General features: G+C 42.1%; 1 protein-coding gene across 8 annotated transcripts in view; it reads right to left on the reverse strand.

Annotated features, from left to right (window-relative positions):
- The window catches only part of LOC123993554 (phospholipid-transporting ATPase IA-like), a 197,570-nt gene that overhangs the window by 74,490 nt on the left and 103,012 nt on the right, over positions 1-20,068 (reverse strand). For 6 of the 8 annotated variants that reach the window (XM_046295834.1, XM_046295831.1, XM_046295838.1 and 3 more), the window contains 2 exons: positions 14,908-14,952; positions 8,007-8,079 (listed from right to left, as the gene is read on the reverse strand). In XM_046295834.1, coding sequence (XP_046151790.1) covers positions 8,007-8,079; positions 14,908-14,952 — 118 coding nt within the window. The remainder of the gene's footprint in view (positions 1-8,006; positions 8,080-14,907; positions 14,953-20,068) is intronic. The other 2 variants (XM_046295836.1, XM_046295837.1) reach the window with 1 other exon arrangement.

Genomic DNA, 20,068 nt, shown 5'->3' on the forward strand with positions numbered 1-20,068 from the left:
AATCTCTTCTTCTTATTGGTGTCCTTTTGTAGTGGTTTCTTTTCAGCAATTTGACCATGAAGCCCCGATTTACGCAGTCTCCTCTGAACAGTTGATGTTGAGATGTGTCTGTTACTTGAACTCTGAAGCATTTATTTGGGCTGGATGAGAGAATGGCAAAAGTGTGCAAAGCTGTCTTTAAGGCAAAGGATAGGTGCTTTGAAGAATCTCAAATATAAAAATGATTTTTTTTGTTTAACACTTGTTTTGGTTACTACATGATTCTGTGTGTTATTTCATAGTTTTGATGTCTTCACTATTATTCTACAATGTAGAACATAGTAAAAAGAAAGAAAAACCCTGGAATGAGTTGGTGTCCAAACTTTTGACTGGTACTGTATATATACACAAACAAATATTTATATTAGCTATACTATTTTGATATTGATTATATAAGTTAAGCATTTCACTGATAATTGTGCATGTGACAAAACTTGAAAACCATAAAGGATGATATTTTCTGAAGGAAAACGGTGTGTTAGCTTCAGCTCTCTGAATAGCGTACATATAAATCATAAAAAATGAAAGCCTCCACTTATGTACTTCTTGTTCTGACAATCTGTATTAAAGAAGGATTTGCCTATAAAAAAAACACACTTCACGCATTTGATTACTACTGCTTTTGTCATTATTGTCCTCGTGTCTGTGATGCAAGCTCTTTGAAGAGATATCGCCAGGCGGGGAACAGAGGAGCGATAAAAGAATAAAGCTGGAGAAAAATCAAAGGCCTTCTTCCAAAAGAGAGTACACAGAGACTTTTACAGACCAGGTGGCTGTTTGGCCACTCCGTCACAGCAGAATGCTAAATCTGGTTTGGGTGACAGGTAGAAGGGGTGTATGTGTGTGTGTGTGCACATGTGTTTATGGCAGAACAGGGTGATGGTCACCTAAGAGGACAGAGAGGCCACTACAGACAGCTCCAATGTTCTGATTAGATGTGACAGCTAATAGGACCGACGCGACACTACTGGCTCGGCCCATGGCCCCCTGTGGGCACCTTTGTAGCCTAATCTGTGTCATGGTGCCAGTGACAGATACTCATTGCTTCGGACGTGACCGATGCTGGAAGTTTAGCGGGACTTGCAGGAAGTCGTGTAAAGGGATTCTGCCTCCATCTCCCTGCCTTTTATCTCGGAGCACTAAGCAAACCAACCAGACACAGGCTGCATCCCAAATAGCACCCTATTCCCCTTTATAGTGCACTATTTTTGACCAGAGCCCATAGGTTGCACTATAAAGGGAAGGGCTGGGATAGTGAGTGATGCCAGGGACCTCAAGATACAATATCATACTTTGGTGCTGACACGTTATATGTATTGCGATTTTCAATGTATTGCAATTGGATATTGTGATTCAAACATATTGCTCACCATGTGTCTGCTGCAGAGGAACAGAGAGCTATAACTCGTTTTGATCAGTCAGGGAAATAAAAGTTGGCTTCCTATTTTTTTTATTTAAATGGAAAACAAGCTATGAAGGAAAGATTCTGGAGTCTTGGTGCAGGTAAAGCCAACTAGCGCCAAAATATTGCGATAGTCAAAACTACACGATATATTGTAAAAAATAATATACCGATATGTAACTATATCGATTCCCCCCACCCCCCTCTCACTAATATAGGGAATAGGGCGCCATTTGGGACAGCTAGACAGACTACTCCACGGCCTGAAAACATGACTCGAGAATTTGAAAAGCACCAGAGGGTGATTATTATTTTTTTTTTTAGATACCCCTGCGACCACTTGCTGCTGTATCCACAGGGTTTCCCACAAACAGCCAGGGGCTGAGTTAAACTGTTGTCAATGGCTGGGATTCATTGTGTTTCAAATGTGACCTCCGAGTACAGTAAGCCAAACACAGACGGGCAAAGGAGGAAGTGTTTGAATGTAGTGCATGGAAGAGGTGCTACGGTAAGGCTATCAGCCGTTTTAGCAGCTTTAGCACGGGTTTGCTGGTTTACGATTCCAGGTCAAATCTACTAATGTTGAGGCACTTAAACCCAAAACGACCTCAAGGGGCACAGTACTGTGGCTGGCCCTGTGCTCTCTCGAATATGGTAGTGTTAACAGCAGAGCAGAATATACATTTCCGATGTATTAGTTAGAGGTCGACCGATTAAATCGGAATGGACGATTAATTAGGGCTGATTTCAAGTTTTCATATCAATCTGTAATCTGCATTTTTAGACAACGATCATGGCCGATTACATTGCACTCCACGAGGAGACTGCGTGGCGGGCTGACTACCTGTTATGCAAGTGCAGCAAGGAGCCAAGATAATGTGCTAGCTAGCATTACATGTATCTTATAAAAAACAATTAATCTTAACAATCACTAGTTAACTACACATGGTTGATAATATTACTAGTTTATCAAGCTTGTCCAGCATTGCATTTTAATCGATGCGGTGCCTGTTAATTTATCATTTAATCACAGCCTACTTAACAAGCGTATTCGCGAAAAAAAGCACTGTCGTTGCACCAATGTGTACCTAACCATAAACATCAACGCCTTTCTTAAAATCAATACACAAGTATATATTTTTTAAACCTGCATATTTAGTTAATATTGCCTGCTAACATGAATTTCTTTTAACTAGGTAAATTGTGTCACTTCTCTTGCGTTCTGTGCAACAGAGTCAGGGTATATGCAGCAGTTTGGGCCACCTGGCTCGTTGCGAACTGCGTGAAGACCATTTCTTCCTAACAAAGACAGCTAACTTCGCCAAACGAGGGATGATTTAACAAAAGCGCATTTGCGAAAAAAGCACAATCATTGCACGAATGTACCTAACCATAAACATCAATGCCTTAAAATCAATACACAGAAGTATATTTATTTAAACCTGCATATTTAGTTTAATTTCTTTTATGTTAGCAGGCAATATTAAATTAGGGAAATTGTGTCACTTTCCTTGCGTTCATTGCACGCAGAGTCAGGGTATATGCAACAGTTTGGCCCACCTGGCTTGTTGCGAACTAATTTGCCAGAGTTTCACGTAATTATGACATAACATTGAAGGTTGTGCAATGTAACATCAATATTTAGACTTATGGATGCCACCAGTTAGATAAAATACAGAACGGTTCTGTATTTCACTGAAAGAATAAACGTTCTGTTTTCGAAATGATAGTTTCCGGATTTGACCATATGAATGACCTAAGGCTCATATTTCTGTGTGTTATTATATTATAATTAAGTCTATGATTTGATAGAGCAGTCTGACAGAGGTGGTAGGCAGCAGCAGGCTCGTAAGCATTCATTCAAACAGCACTTTCCTGCGTTTGCTAGCAGCTCTTTGCAATGCTTCAAGCATTGCGCTGTTTATGACTTCAAGCCGATCAACTCCCGAGATTAGGCTGGCAATACTAAAGTACCTATTAGAACATCCAATAGTCAAAGGTATATGAAATACAAATGGTATAGAGAGAAATAGTCCTATAATAACTACAACCTAAAACTTCTTAACTGGGACTATTGAAGACTCATGTTAAAAGGAACCACCAGCTTTCATATGTTCTCATGTTCTAAGCAAGGACCTTAAACGTTAGCTTTTTTACATGGCACTTTTACTTCCTTCTCCAAAACTTTGTTTTTGCATTATTAACCCAAATTGAACATGTTTCATTATTTATTTGAGACTAAATTTATTTGATTTATTTATGTATTATATTAAGTTAAAATAAGTGTTCATTGTTCATTCAGTATTGTTTTAATTGTCATTAACACACACACACACACACACACACACACACACACACACACACACACACACACACACACACACACACACACACATATACATACATACATACATACACATACATATACATATACATACATATACATACATATATATATATAAAAAAATTGGCTGATTAAATCGGTATCGGCTATTTAAGGTCCTCCAACAATCGGTATCGGCATTGAAAAATCATAGAATTGGACGACCTCTAGTATTAGTTAGACAAATAAAGTTGTTTTAGTAGAAGTACAACTAGGGCACAATATTCTGGTTCAGGTCGACTCAGGTGTTCCAAGAACAAGGAAGAGGACGCTGGTAAAAATTAATGACAGCACCACCAATTCTACAAAGCAGGTTCAACTCCTGTGCTTTATGGAAGAGAGCTTTCATTCTCTACATGAGTGGCATCACATCACAACCTCTCCACAAATGAAAAAGTCTCTTCAAATACCACAGGGGATAAAATAAAAATAACAAATATAAGTTTTCCATCCAAGCTTAGCAAATATATATATATATATCCAAAAGAGAAGAAACACCAATAGCTACCATACAGATACTGTTAATTAATTAATTAATTAGGCCTAATTAATATAATACCGCCAGCGACCACTTTATTATCATCAACAAATCCTTACAGGGGATTGTGATTTACAAACAAGGAACCAGCGCTTGTTCACTTTGTATGTAATTAGCACTCAGAGATGGCAACGCACTACAGATATCTATATGCCATTAAAACGGATCCTACCCACAAACTCATTAACGGCGCCGAGGAGTTTGTGCTGTCACAACACGGCAAACATCACAGCAGGATTACATAGTCTCCCCGGGCGACACCGTGCTAGCTAGCCACGTAATCAGAAGTGACATCCTGCCTCCTATGCCGTCTGGTGACCCGATGACTCAACCAGCCAATCAATCATGGCTTTTTATCCATCTCGCTTCTCACAGACAGAGCGATACACAGCTACGCTACAGGAGGTGGTTGCTGCCTTTGAGTGAATCCAGTGTTTGCAGGATTGAGGCAAATTTATTTTACATCGTTTTTTGAAGTTCAATAGCATGACACAGACTTGAACAAAGCGTGGAAGATAAAGTATGGCCACCTGCCTCTATGAATTCCACAAATAATATACGCTGTATAGCAAATGTTTTTATCCAGGCCACTTAGTGCCCAGCATGTAAAATGTTTTGTATGGGTGGCCCCAGCGGGAATCGAACTCAAAACCAAAGGGCCATGCTCTGCCAACTCAGCGACAAAAGGACCACAGTCAAGCAGTCAATCCCCCAACCCCACATGTGGATGTTTCAAAGGGACCACCAGAGTAAAATGGGAATAGATAAGCTCAGCAAAAAAAAAATTATCCTCTCACTGTCAACTGCGTTTATTTTCAGCTAACTGAACATGTGTTCATACAAATATATACACAAAGAGATTCAACAACTGAGACAAACTGATCAAGTTCCACAGACATGTGACTAACAGAAATGGAATAATGTGTCCCTTAACAAAGGGGGGGGGGGGGGGGGGGGTGCACCAGAATTGCCAGTTCTTGCTGTGAGATGATAGCCCACTCTTCCACCTAGGCACCTGCAAGTTCCCGGACATTTCTGGGGGGGAATGGCCCTGGCCCTAGCCCTCACCCTCCGATCCAACAGGTCCCAGATTTGGGCTCTTCGCTGGCCATGGCAGAACACTGACATTCCTGTCTTGCAGGAAATCAAGCACAGAACGAGCAGTGCAAACCCTTTACAGTGCAAACCCTTTACAGTGAAGATCTGTGGAGTTATTTGGATTTTTACGAATTATCTTTGAAAGACAGGGTCCTGAAAAAGGGACGTTTCTTTTTTTTGCTGAGTTTATTTAGGGTCATATAAATTCAGTTACATTTTTTGCCCGATTCAATTTTGTTTTCCCCAAATCCTATTTTCTCTGTTTTGTTGATCCAGGTTACCATTTCAGGTTTTTGCTCTCAGAAATCACACTTTTTTCAAATATAAAAAATAAATTTTATGTTGAGGACATAATGCTTAAACCACATCAAGACACCACTTAATGTTCTACTAAGCGAACATATGGAATTGTTTTAAGATGGTCATACCAAGCAAGGATCATTTAGCTATAAAAAAATGAATTACCAAATTATTTGATGACATGTTGAATTTGGCCTTACTGCTATTAGCCCATAGAAATGCATTGAATAACAGATTCATACATGGAAAAATAGTTAGTAAAGCATTTTATCATTTTTTACCCATATTTAACAAACAAAAATTGGCACTAAACTACTTCCATATAAACTGAGTGTACAAGACATTGGGAATGTATAGCAATTCCTAATATTGAGTGGCACCCCCTTTTGTCCGAGTCGGGGTATGGGATCTACAAGGTGTCGAAAGAATTCCACAGGGATGCTGGCCCATGTTGAATCCAATGCTTCTCACAGTTGTGTCAAGTTGGCTGAAGGTCCTTTGGGTGGTCGACCATTCTTCATACACACGGGAAATCACAGCAACGTTGCAGTTCTTGACACACTCAAACCGATGTGCCTGGCACCTACTAACATACCCCATTCAAAAAGGCACTTCAATATTTTGTCATTGCCCATTCACCCTCTAAATGGCACATATACACAATCCATGTCTCAGTTGTCAAGGCTTAAAAATCCTTCTTTAACGTCATTAGCATACTGGTTTTTGTCCGGAACTTCGGATGACCGACGTGAGCAAAGTAAACTGCCTGTTACTTATGCCCAAAATCTAGGATATGCATATACTTGGTAGTATTGGATAGAAAACACTCTGAAGTTTCAAAAACTGTTAAAATAATGTCTGAGTATAACAGAACTGATATGGCAGGCAGAAATCAGAGGAAAATCCATTCATATTTTTTATTTTTTTATTTCACAGGCCACGTCAATGCTTGCGATCCAGATTGCAGTTACTATGGTTTCCACTAGATGTCAGTCTTTAGAAAGAGTTTCAGACTTTTTTTTAAATGAGTGAATAGTTGGAAACACTAGAAGTTGTCTCCCATTAGAAATGTAGTCTTGTTGGAGCGTGAATGAGGTGCGCGCACTTTGTTATTTATCTTCCATGTTGAACATACTATTCTCTGTCTTAAATAGTATGGTTTATTTAGATATTAGAGTACCTGAGGATTAAGTATAAACATTGTTTTACTTGTTTGGATGAACTTCACTGGTAACTTTTTGGATTCGTTTGTATGCATGTTGAACGAGTGGATTACTGAAACAAGCGCACCAACTAAATGGACATTTTTGGGATATCAAGAATGATAATCGAACAAAACAACCATTCATTGTGTAGCTGGGACCATTGGGATTGCAAACAGAGGTAAGTGATTTATTTAATCGCCATTTGTGATTTTGTGACGCCTGTGCTGGTTGAAAAAGTATTGGTGTGGGGCGCTGTCCTCAGATAATCGCATGGTATGCTTTCGCCGTAAAGCCTTTTTGAAATCTGACAACGCTGTTGGATTAACAAGTAGTTTAGCTTTTAAATGATGTATGACACTTGTATTTCATGAATGTTTAATATTATTTTGAACTTCGCACTCTGCAATTTCACCGGATGTTGTCATAGGTGTCCTACTAGCGGTTAATGCGCACAAACAGGGTTTAACCTGTCTCCTCCCCTTCATCTACACTGATTGAAGTGGATTTTACAAGTGACAGCAATAAGGGATCACAGCTTTCACCTGGATTCACCTGGTCAGTCTATGGCTTGGAAAGAGCAAGTGTTCAAGATGTACTGTATATACTGTACATACCACATTCATAAGTAGGAACAGGGTTCGGTGCAATTCAGTCCATTCAGGAAGTAAACTGAAATTCCAATTATCCTCAAAGCTTTCCTATGACAACAATGTAGAATTTAAATTGGAATAACATAACTTGACAGAAACATTTATGAAATGCTTATGTACTGGTTATCAATGTGGTATGTACATACATATCTACCCAGTCAGTGAGGCCCACTAAAGAACAAAAAAGCAGGGTTGGGTTCATTAGGTACCAAGAGCAAGAAAACCGACAGCCACATGGATGGACAAAAAAACCTGCTTACACTTCCTTTTCCATTGCAAAATGCTTTAATACATGTCCCTACTGTTCACGACCCACGCCTGACATCTCTGCTAACGTCCTCCTGCACACCCCACCACTGCAAGTGGGTGGTGGGGAACCCTAGTTACTTACGTGATTACTTTGGAGGTTTTCCAGCAAGCTGGGGTCATTAAATCCGGCCTCCTCAGACGACTGTGTGCTGTGGCTGTGAATGAGAAAAAAGGACACTGGTGAAAAAAACTAACACTACACCGACAACACAATAGCATAAGTAAAGGGAAAAAATAAACTGATCAAGTTTAGTAATTGAAAGAAATTCTGCAGAGAGTATGAAATCATTGGACACTGCATGAAGAGTTTGTGTGTTGGGAATTATTTAAATTGCAGACAGATGTGAAGCTGGTCCCGAGGGCTTGTATATACAGTTACAGTGATGGCCAACAGGGATTCTGTACCATGTTGACAGTAAAAACAAACAAAAAACTTTGGGAAAGCCAGCAGCCAGAGCTGGCCTGAAATGACTCCATAATGCACCAGACGCAGGGGAAACGGGAGAGGGGGTGGATTATTAAGTTGCGCAAGCCTGGAGTCCCTGGTGACTCTCAACTTCTGGGTAACATTAATTCATTTGCCTCCCACTCACACATGCAACCCCCATCCCTCTCCTCCCCTCCCCATCTCCAAGAATCCCTACATGACCTTTGTTTTATCTCAATAGAAACACAATGCAACAGAGTCGGGTTAAATTGGCAGAGAAGAAACCGTAACCAGACAAGAATCCTTGACAATAAGTATTTCTTTCAGCAGAAAAAATACTAAACAAAACACTAAATATTTAACAATCATACAGGAGTCAATACCGCAAGAAAACACAACTTTGTGTTGGTATTGACTATTTCGGGTATGACAATTGACATATTTTCCACTTTTACAAATCACAGTTATAACAGAACTTTCCGTTGGCATTTTCAACAGATATACACTCAGACATCTAGTAAGAATACGGTACATAAGATTGAAAAAGGTTCAGTAAAGGTTTTTAGATAACGTCAGCAGAAAGCCACACGATAAGACCAAGAAAAATGCAACTGGTCCTGTACATTGACAAAATATGTTTTTCTCAATAACACCCCAGAACAAAGACGATGAACATCTATTACACTTATAAAAAAAAAAAACATATAGTTTGGTCATAATCAAGAAATCTAATTGCAGCCACGCTGTTGGCTATGGTGAGTGCAATATGATTGGATGCAAAACCCTGAAAGCATAGAAGTGACACGTCTTGTCAGGATGCCTTTTAGCATTGCTAACAAATCTTGGGTGAATAGACTCTAGGCAGACAACAGTGGTTTACTACCTCCGGCAGAAATCGATTGATGATTATGTGATAAATAGGAGACAATGGATCAGGTCGGGATTAACAGGAATGTACCATGGTTGCCATTAGCCACCATAATAAGTTACCTAAACCCAGGGGATGGATCGTTAAGGTTCTTAAGAGCCAAACGGCAATAGTCCTGTTAGTTCACCGCAAACAAATGTTGCTTTGGGAACGGGGGAGAAGGGAGAGAGCAATGCAATTATACCAGGGCTGTGGAAGATGTGTTATACCGAGAATAGATGTGGTGGAGTAGAGGGAATCTATCATACTCAGGGGCCTGTATTAAAATATGGCATGCAGGGAGAAAGCAATTTCTCCTGTTTCTCTCTCCTCCTGCCTGTCTAAGGAGGGATACAGAGAGACACAGGAGGGGAAGAATGCACCTCGCTTTATGGCTAATATTGTAGTGTTGAGTATGTGGTTCTCTCATTTAAATGCTGAATAGACTGGGCGCGCGAGCCATCGCGTACATGTTGATTTTGTCCATCCACACCAGACGCGATCAGGACACGCAGGCTGAAATATCAAAACTAACTCTAAATCAACTATATACACATTTGGGGACAGGTCGAAACGCATGAAACATTCATGGCAATTTAGGTAGCTTGCTTGCTGTTGCTAGCTAATCTATAAGCCAAGTTAAAACACAATTACCTATAAACAGACATGACTATAACACACGTAGCTCATAAACGAAGACCTAAAGTAGCCCAGACACCTAGGCCAGGACAGCAACAGTCGATTCTAGTTTTAATAGAATCCACACTGATTGTTGTGTAAGCCCTACTCCAGGGGTTGATAAAACATTTGTGCTAAAGGAACTCTGTTAAAGTTTTCCCACAAATAGGAAAAAGGGACATGATCGTGCCTCAATGTATGAAATGATTATTATTATCAAATACAAATCTCTTATTGGGCTGAGTTGTGGTCAATTTGCAATGTACAAAAAATTATTATAATTCTGTTCCACCCACCTCCCCGGCCATCCACTCCTACAAAAATCGTCCTGCGGCTGAATGTAGTTGCCTACCCCTGCTTTATCTAACTACCTACAGTGACTTGGGAAAATATTCAGACCCCTAGACTTTTCCCACATTTCTTTACGTTACAGCCTTATTCAAAAATTGATTAAATATTTTTTCCCCCATCACTCTACACACAATACCCCATGACCAATCAAATTTTTTAAAGATTTTTTTGCAAATTAATTAAAATAAAACTGAAATACCTTATTTACATAAGTATTCAGACCCTTTGCTATGAGACTCAAAATTGAGCTCAGGTGCATCCTGTTTCCATTGATTATCCTTGACATATTTCTACAACTTGATTAGAGTCAACCTGTGGTCAATTCAATAGATTGGACATGATTTTGAAAGGCACACACACACACACACACACACACACACACACACACACACACACACACACACACACACACACACACACACACACACACACACACACACACACACACACACACACACACACACACACACACACACACACACACCTGAATAAAATGTTATTTGTCACATACACATGATCTGCAGATGTTAATGAGAGTGTAGCGAAATGCTTGTGCTTCTAGTTCCGACAATGTAGTAATGACCAACGAGTAATCTAACCTAACAATTCCAAAACTACTACCTTATACACACAAGTGTAAAGGGATAAAGAATATGTACATAAAGATATATGAATGAGTGACGGTACAGAACGGCATAGGCAAGATGCAGTAGATGGTATCGAGTACAGTATATACATATGAGATGAGTAATGTAGGGTACGTAAACATTATATTAAGTGGCATTGTTTAAAGTGGCTAGTGAAACATTTTTACATCAATTTCCATTATTGAAGTGAGCTGGAGTTGAGTCAGTATGCTGGCAGCAGCCACTCAATGTTAGTGGTGGCTGTATAACAGTCTGATAGCCTTGAGATAGAAGCTGTTTTTCTGTCTCTCGGTCCCTGCTTTGATGCACCTGTACTGACCTCACCTTCTGGATGATAGCGAGGTGAACACGCAGTGGCTTGGGTGGTTGTTGTCCTTGATGATCTTTATGGCCTTCCTGTGACATTGGGTGGTGTAGGTGTCCTGGAGGTAGTTTGCACCCGGTGATGCGTTGTGCAGACCTCACTACCCTCTGGATAGCCTTACGGTTGTGGGCGGAGCAGTTGCCGTACCAGGCGGTGATACAGCCCGACAGGATGCTCTCGATTGTGCATCTGTAGAAGTTTGTGAGTGCTTTTGGTGACAAGCCAAATTTCTTCAGCCTCCTGAGGTTGAAGAGGAGCTGCTGCGCCTTCTTCACAACGCTGTCTGTGTGGACCAATTCAGTTTGTCCGTGATGTGTACGTCGAGGAACTTAACTTTCTACCCTCTCCACTACTGTTCCGTCGATGTGGATAGGGGGGTGCTCCCGCTGCTGTTTCCTGAAGTCCACGATCATCTCCTTTGTTTTGTTGACGTTGAGTGTGAGGTAATTTTCCTGACACCACACTCTGAGGGCCCTCACTGCCTCCCTGTAGGCAGTCTCGTCGTTGTTGGTTATCAAGCCTACCACTGTAGTGTTGTCCGCAAACTTGATGATTGTGTTGGAGGCGTGCATGGCCACGCAGTCATGGGTGAACAGGCAGTACAGGAGAGGGCTCAGAACGCACCCTTGTGGGGCCCCAGTGTTGAGGATCAGCGGGGTGAAGATGCTACCTACCCTCACCACCTGGGGGCGGCTCGTCAGGAAGTCCAGTACCCAGTTGCACAGGGCGGGGTCGAGACCCAGGGTCTCGAGCTTGATAACTAGTTTGGAGGGTACTACGGTGTTAAATGCTGAGCTGTAGTCGATGAAAAGCATTCTCACATAGGTATTCCTCTTGTCCAAATGGGTTAGGGCAGTGTGGTTGCGTCTTCTGTGGACCTATTGGGGCGGTAAGCAAATTGGAGTGGGTCTAGGGTTGTCAGGTAGGTTGGAGGTAATATGGTCCTTCACTAGTCTCTCAAAGCACTTCATGATGACGGGAGTGCTAGGGGGCGGTAGTCATTTAACTCAGTTACCTTAGCTTTCTTGGGAACAGAAACAATGGTGGCCCTCTTGAAGCATGTGGGAACAGCAGACTGGGATAAGGATTGATTGAATATGTCCGTAAACACACCCGCCAGCTGGTCTGCGCATGCTCTGGGGACGCAGCTGGAGATGCCGTCTGGGCCTGCAGCCTTGCGAGGGCTAACACGTTTAAATGTTTTACTCACATCGGCTGCAGTGAAGGGGAGTCCGCAGGTTTTGGTTGTGGGCCGTGTCAGTGGCACTGTATTGTCCTAAAGGCGAGCAAAGAAGTTATTTAGTCTGTCTGGAAGCCAGACATCCTGGTCCGCGACGGGGCTTGTTTTCTTCTTGTAATCCGTGATTGGCTGTAGACCCTGCCACATACCTCGTGTCTGCGCCGTTGAATTGCAACTCTACTTTGTCTCTACACTGACGCTTAGATTGTTTGAATTGTGGAGGGAATAGCTGAAGTGTTTTTATTCGGTCATGTTTCCAGTTACCTTGCCCTGGTTAAAAGAGGTAGTTCACGCTTTCAGTTTCGCACGAATGCTGCCATCAATCCACGGTTTCTGGTTTGGGAATGTTTTAGACACTGTGGGTACGACATCACCGATGCACTTTCTAATGAACTCGCTCACCGAATCAGCATATTCGTCAATGTTGTTGTTGGATGCAATGTGTAACATATCCCAAAAAAACAATTTAATCCATTTTAGAATAAGGCTGTAACGTAACAAAATGTGGAAAACATCAAGGGGTCTGAATACTTTCTTAATGCACTGTATATAGAAATGGAGCACTGAGGCAGTGAACAGAAAACTAAGCCCTTTGCCGAGACTGACAAAGCAGTGGCATCACCGCCGCCCGAGTCCATCGGCTTGATGTGATTTCTGAGGTTAAAGCTGATCGTGAAGGATGGTCTGTTATTGATTACCTTCTACAGCCCAGCAGTGATCCATCCTGTCACTATAGGAACAAGAGCACTGGTTGTTCACACTCTGTATCTTTGGCCTCCTTACTAACTCAACAACAGCTCTGTTACAGCACATGCTGTTTCTGTCACCAAGAAGCAACAGATGGGTCAATATCCAAAATGGCCGATGTGTGTTAACAGTTTCTCGGGACGGAATGGATTTTTCTTGGTGCTGAATGTGTCCAGAATTTCTTGGCTGCAACTGACAATGTTACAGGACAATTGCTCCCATCTGGCTCTAAGGACCATGAAAAAGAGCGCCAAATTATATGGTTTCCCACAGAGACAGTATGGAATTTGTCTGTAAAGCTCATACCACAGATGGTCTAGAGATTGAAGAAGGGCAGCAGGCAGGCTGGAGTTTCATTTCCTTCTTCTCCAAAGAGGCTCACCTCATCTTTCCATGTTGTACACTCTAGGCACCGCCATATACTTATCAAGTCCCACAATCTGTGTCTGGCAAAATTATACTCCCATTGAATGACTGGGACTAATACAGGCTTTCTTTATTATCCAATGGTCTGCACCTCATCAACCATTTGGGTTGGCGTTTCAGCGTTTTCAGAGAGAGCGCACTGCCTCTAATAACAAAATAAAAACAATGGAAGCAGCACCCGACCCACCAGGACTGGGATTGTTTTTAGGATTGCAGATGTATTACATGTGGGATGATTGATGTCCCCGGCGTAGGCCTAAGTGAGTTTGAGGTAGTATATTTGATGAATGGAATAATCCAATGAGATTTCACACTGAGCAGCCTGGCAAGAGAAGTGTATTTTTTATTAAGTGTATATCAGTGAGCAGATATTCTTTCAGGAAGGAGGGAGAACAATTCTTGCAGTCTGGTAGTATCTATTATTCATGACTATGGCAAAGAAGAAGATAGAGTACTTTTAATAAATATCTGCCTCTGTTTTGTGTTGGTATCTGTCCGTATGTTCGCTAAGTTACCTCATATTAATGTACTAAATTCACACCGGTTGCTTCAAAGACAAAGGCAGTAAAAAAAAAGGCATGCTTTCACACAAGGTGGGAAACTGGCTACAGCCACGTCCGTCTCCCCAGCAGCCTGCGAGGCACCACATTTGGAATCAACAAAAAGGCCAAATTCTCCCATGCAAAATGGATGAGACACATCCATGCTGTGGATTACAACACACTGCAGCAGATGGATCACAGGAGTGTGTGTGTGTGTGTGTGTGTGTGTGTGTTGCCTGGGTCTCAACCGCTAGATTAATTCAAATTGGGAAAAGGGAGTTTGTGCCGCAATAGTCATCGTCACAGTATAATAAGTAGAGAAATGCTTCACAACATGCCAAGCAGACTGCACTGTGTCGCATTTCCAGACGTCTATTGTAAGCTATAACACTGTATACTGTACAGTAGCTGAGAACCCATAATCCTTTAACTGATAACTCATTTCCATGCAGATTCTGTTTTTTTACTCTAACGCCTGCAGAAAACATTATCTTGGTGCCATACAGCACAATGCCCCAAGTCAGTGTATCAAAACACAGCAAAAAAACAGATGCACAGTGAATTATTTCCAAAGTACTACACCCACAATGCAACACTATACATCACAGAAGCAAGAGAGCAGTAGCACACAGAACACCACCACAGCAATCTTACCAGTCATCCTCAGCAAAACTACCATCCTCAGCCTCGGGTATGTGACTGTTGAGAGAAAATCATGTTGCAGAATACTGTACAGTCAACCATGTTCTGTTAACATGCAGACAATGAAAAAATTACATTGACTGGTTGGTTATCCAGAAGGTGTTGGGTTAATTTGGAGATTTTAAAGGGAGATTGTTGAGAGAGGGCTAGTATCTCACATGAGGGTAGATCGCTGGGATAGTGGTTATTGATGAGGATCTGTTCCAATGGAAGTGACTGACCATCTTTATAATAGCGAACTGCTAACAAAGCAGCAGAAGCTTAGGTAAGTTTTAATACTCCAGTTGTCTTTGGTCAGCCGAGCGAGAGGACAGCTGTGTTAGGCCTCTCAGCCCCACATCCTGTCTGTCTGTGTGTGTGTCTGTCTGTGTCTCATGGGCTGCCAAGTGTTCCCCACTGGGAACTCCAAATGTGGTCACTGCGTACACTGCTCCAAGACGAGAGTGGCAAATTATTTTCACATCTCCGCTCTGGCAAACTAATTACGGTCCAGGCTTTTTGTTAATTGTACATGGGAGGATTTGAGTTGACCGGACACTGTCCCGCTATCTAGATGACAAGAGAACATTGTGGCTTGGCCACTTTGACTGGCCCAAATAAGACTGAGGCTGGGAATTAATTCACTATTCTGAGCTTTGTATTCTCCACAACACCCATTCAAATACACTGTGAATGGACAAAGTACACAATACGCATTCTTAGGTCTTTTCACAGATCTAACTCCCGTTACCGGACATGCCTGATGCTATGTTCAAGTTAACCACATACACAACTCTTGAATGCTATTACTTCTCAGGTGTGTCAAAGAAAGGTCTGAAATCAGCTTACCCTCCCTCAATTCCTAACATTCACCATAAGGGTTGACCTTGGATCAGTGACTAGAAGACTCCTAAAAGACAAGCACACATCTCTTGCTACTATATGTCTCTAAGAGCACTAGTGTGCAGCTGAATTCATTAATGTCTTCACGCATAGGGATGGCTATATTAATTACTGCTCTAGTTAATTAGTCTTTGAGGAGGATGACGTGGTGGAGTGGATGTGGGTTGGCATCCCCCCCTTGGGTTGTGCCGTGGCGGAGTTCTTTGTGGGCTATACTCGGCCTTGTCTCAGGATGGTAAGTTGGTGGTTGAAGATATCCCTCGTGGTGTGGGGGCTGTGCTTTGGCAAAGTGGGTGGGGTTATATCCTGACTGTTTGACCATGTCCGGTGGTCATCGGATGGGGCCACAGTGTCTCCTGACCCCTCCTGTCTCAGCCTCCAGTATTTATGCTGCAGTAGTTTATGGGGGGCTAGGGTTAGTATGTTATATCTGGAGAGATTTCTTCCGTCGTATCCGGTGTCCTGTGTGAATTTAAGTATGCTCTCTAACTCTCTCCTCTCTTTTTCTCTTTCTTTCTTTCTCTCGGAGGACCTGAGCCCTAGGACCATGCCTCAGGACTACCTGGCATGACTCCTTGCTGTCCCCAGTCCACCTGGCCATGCTGCTGCTCCAGTTTCAACTGTTCTGCCTGTGACTATGGAACACTGACCTGTTCACTGGACGTGCTACCTGTCCCAGTCCTGCTGTTTTCAACTTTCTAGAGACAGCTGGCGCAGTAGAGATACTCTGAATGATTGGCTACGAAAAGCCAGCTCACATTTACTCCTGAGGTGCTGACCTGTTGCACCCTCAACAACTACTGTGATTATTATTATTTGACCATGCTGGTCATCTATGAACATTTGAACATCTTGACCATGTTCTGTTATAATCTCCACCCGGCACAGCCAGAAAAGGACTGGCAACCCCTCATAGCCTGGTTCCTCTCTAGGTTTCTTCCTAGGTTTTGGCCTTTTTAGCCACCGTTCTTCTACACCAGCATTGTTTGCTGTATGGGGTTTTAGGATGGGTTTCTGTACAGCACTTTGATAATATATCAGCTGATGTAAGAAGGGCTATATAAATACATTTGATGTGTGTGTAACATTACACTGGGCCTCTGACTCCAGTAGGGCACTATGCTGTCCAGGCTCACAGACCACAGACTGGACTGGAACCCTGGGAAGAGCCATTAAGACTTGCAGTGGGAAGCAGTAGTAAGGACATGAACCCATTACTAGAATTCACCCAGCCAGAGGGAAAAGCCGTTTGAACTGGCGTCGTCACAACCAGAAGAAGAAAGGTCATAATGATACCATTTAAACCAGAAGAAGAAAAATCATTATGACACCATTTAAACCAGAAGAAGAAAGGTCATTATAACACCATTTCAACCAGTTTTGCCCGCTGGGAGATGAGGACAAATCTTGTGACCATTGCTGAGAATAGTATTGTAAAGACAGAGAAAGTCTACCTTAGAGATGCAGGGAAGAGCAAACTAAAATCCATAGTGTATAAAAGGCTAAAGACCCCTCTCAGGACGCTCATTGTCAGACAGCTCAGATTATTCAGAGCATTACCTTAGAAATTCACTTTTCCTTCCAGATTAATGGTAGCTAGATTGCTCTATGCTTTCTCTTTGGTTTGGTAGTTCTGTGGAGCACTTCTAAAATCATGTTTGTGTATCAAAATGCAGCCATCATCAAGCCTCCTACAAACCGCCTGGGAGGGAGAAAGTGACCCTTAGCAGACAGTCGTGGTAGCGGCTGAGAGGAAGGGAGCACACAGGGATCGGATCAGCACAATAACTCTAGGCTTCTCTGATGAAAGTGTAGTCGATGTGAAATGGCTAGCTAGTTAGCGGTGGTGCGCGCTAGTGGCGTTTCAATCGGTGACGTCACTTGCTCTGAGACCTTGAAGGAGTGGTTCCCCTTTCTCTGCAAGGGCCGCAGCTTTTGTAGAGTGATGGGTAACGATGCTTCGAGGGTGACTTGACATGTGCAGAGCGTCCCTGGTTTGCGCCCAGGTCGGGGCGAGGGGACGGACGTAAAGTCTATACTGCTACAAAAGCACAGATCCATATCCATGAATGGTGGGACTGAGCAGCCCCCTTCCATTGCACCCTGGTTTTTGAGAGAGTGAAAGGCAAATATCTATCTGGATACTGATTGATGGCAAGACACACAGTTGAAGTCAGAAGTTTACATACACCTTAGCCAAATACATTTAAACTCAGTTGTCCACCATTCCTGACATTTAATCCTATTAAGAATTCAGTCTTAGGACAGTTAGGATCACCACTTTATTTTAAGAATGTGAAATGTCAGAATAATAGTAGAGATAATGATTTATTTCAGCTTTTATTTCTTTCATCACATTCACAGTGGGTCAGAAGTTTACATACACTCAATAAGTATTTGGTAGCATTGCCTTTAAATTGTTTAACTTGGGTCAAACATTTTGGGTACCCTTCCACAAGCTGCACGCAATAAATTGGGTGAATTTTGGCCCATTCCTCCTGACAGAGCTGGTGTAACTGAGTCAGGTTTGTAGGCCTCCTTGCTCACACACACTTTTTCAGTTCTGCCCACACATGTTCTATAGGATTGAGGTCAGGGCTTTGTGATGGCCACGCCAATAACTTGGCATTGTTGTCCTTAAGCCATTTTTCCACAAGTTTGGAAATATGCTTGGGATCATGGTCTATTTGGAAGAGCCATTTGCGACCAAGCTTTAACTGATGTCTTGAGATCTTTCTTCAATATATCCACATAATTTTCCATCCGCATGACGCTATCTATTTCATGAAGTGCACAAGTCCCTCCTGCAGCAAAGCACCCCCACAACATGATGCTGCCACTCCCGTGCTTCAAGGTTGGGATGGTGTTCTTCGTCTTGCAAGCATCACCCATTTTCCTCCAAACATAACAATGGTCACTATGGCCCAACTGTTCTATTTTTGTTTCATCAGACCAGAGGACATTTCTCAAAAAAGTATGATCTTTGTCCCCATGTGCGGTTGCAAACCTTAGTCTGGCTTTTTTTATGGCGGTTCTCGAGCAGTGGCCGCTTCCTTGCTGAGCGGCCTTTCAGGTTATGTCAATATAGGACTCGTTTTAATGTGGATATAGATACTTTTGTATCAGTTTCCTCCAGCATCTTTGCACCAAAGTACGTTCATCTCTAGGAGATAGAATGCATCTCCTTCATGAGCGGTATGACAGCTGTGTGGTCCCATGGTGTTTATACTTGCATACTATTATTTGTACAGATGAACGTGGTACCTTTAGGCATTTGGAAATTGTTCCCAAGGATGAACCAGACTTGTGGAGGTCTACAATTTCTTTTCTGAGGTCTTGGCTGATTTCTTTTGATTTTCCCATGATGTCAAGCAAAGAGGCCCTGAGTTTGAAGGTAGGCCTTGAAATACATCCACAGGTACACCTCCAATAGACTCAAATGTCAATTAGTCAAAAGCCATGACATCATTTTCTGGAATTTTCCAAGTTGTTTAAAGGCACAGTCAACTTAGTGGATGTAAACTTCTGACCCACTGGAAATGTGATACAGTGAATGATAAGTTAAATAATCTGTCTGTAAACTATTGTTGGAAAAATTACTTGTGTCATGCACAAAGTAGATGTCATAACAGACTTGACAAAACTATAGTTTGTTAACAAGAAATTTGTGGAGTGGTTGAAAAACTAGTTTTAATGACTCCAACCTAAGTGTATGTAAACTTCCGACTTTCCAGCTATAGGCCTACAATGGCAGACAGCTTCCTAAACCTGATCCTATATGTTTGTATGGTCGTGACAAATGACCAATAGGAGTTGGCAAGACAGCCCGAGAAGATCCAGGACTAGGCAAAGACCTTGTGTCACTGTAGTAGAGCCCCTTTCTCCATGATGGTCCCCAGAAAATCAATGGTTAAAGGAAACCGTAAGAGAATTTAAATGTGATTATGACTGACATGTGGTTAAATGGGTAGATTACAGCAGGGATGGTTACACAGTACAGCACGCTATGCTTTGATCACATTCTAACGTATCAATTTCCCCCACTCGATTTGGGTTTACATGTCAGAAACCTGCTGTCAATGTGTTTATGGCATGCTTCTCTAGCTTTGAAAAGAAGGAGAAAGTGATATTCTTGAACACTCCACAAACAAATCTAATGGTTCTTTGATTGACGTGTTTATTCCCTTCCTTGCACCTGAACCTTGGCCGGAAAGCAAGGCGTGGCAACGTG

This window comes from Oncorhynchus gorbuscha, linkage group LG13 (assembly GCF_021184085.1).
Source record: "Oncorhynchus gorbuscha isolate QuinsamMale2020 ecotype Even-year linkage group LG13, OgorEven_v1.0, whole genome shotgun sequence".
NCBI lineage: Eukaryota > Metazoa > Chordata > Actinopteri > Salmoniformes > Salmonidae > Oncorhynchus > Oncorhynchus gorbuscha.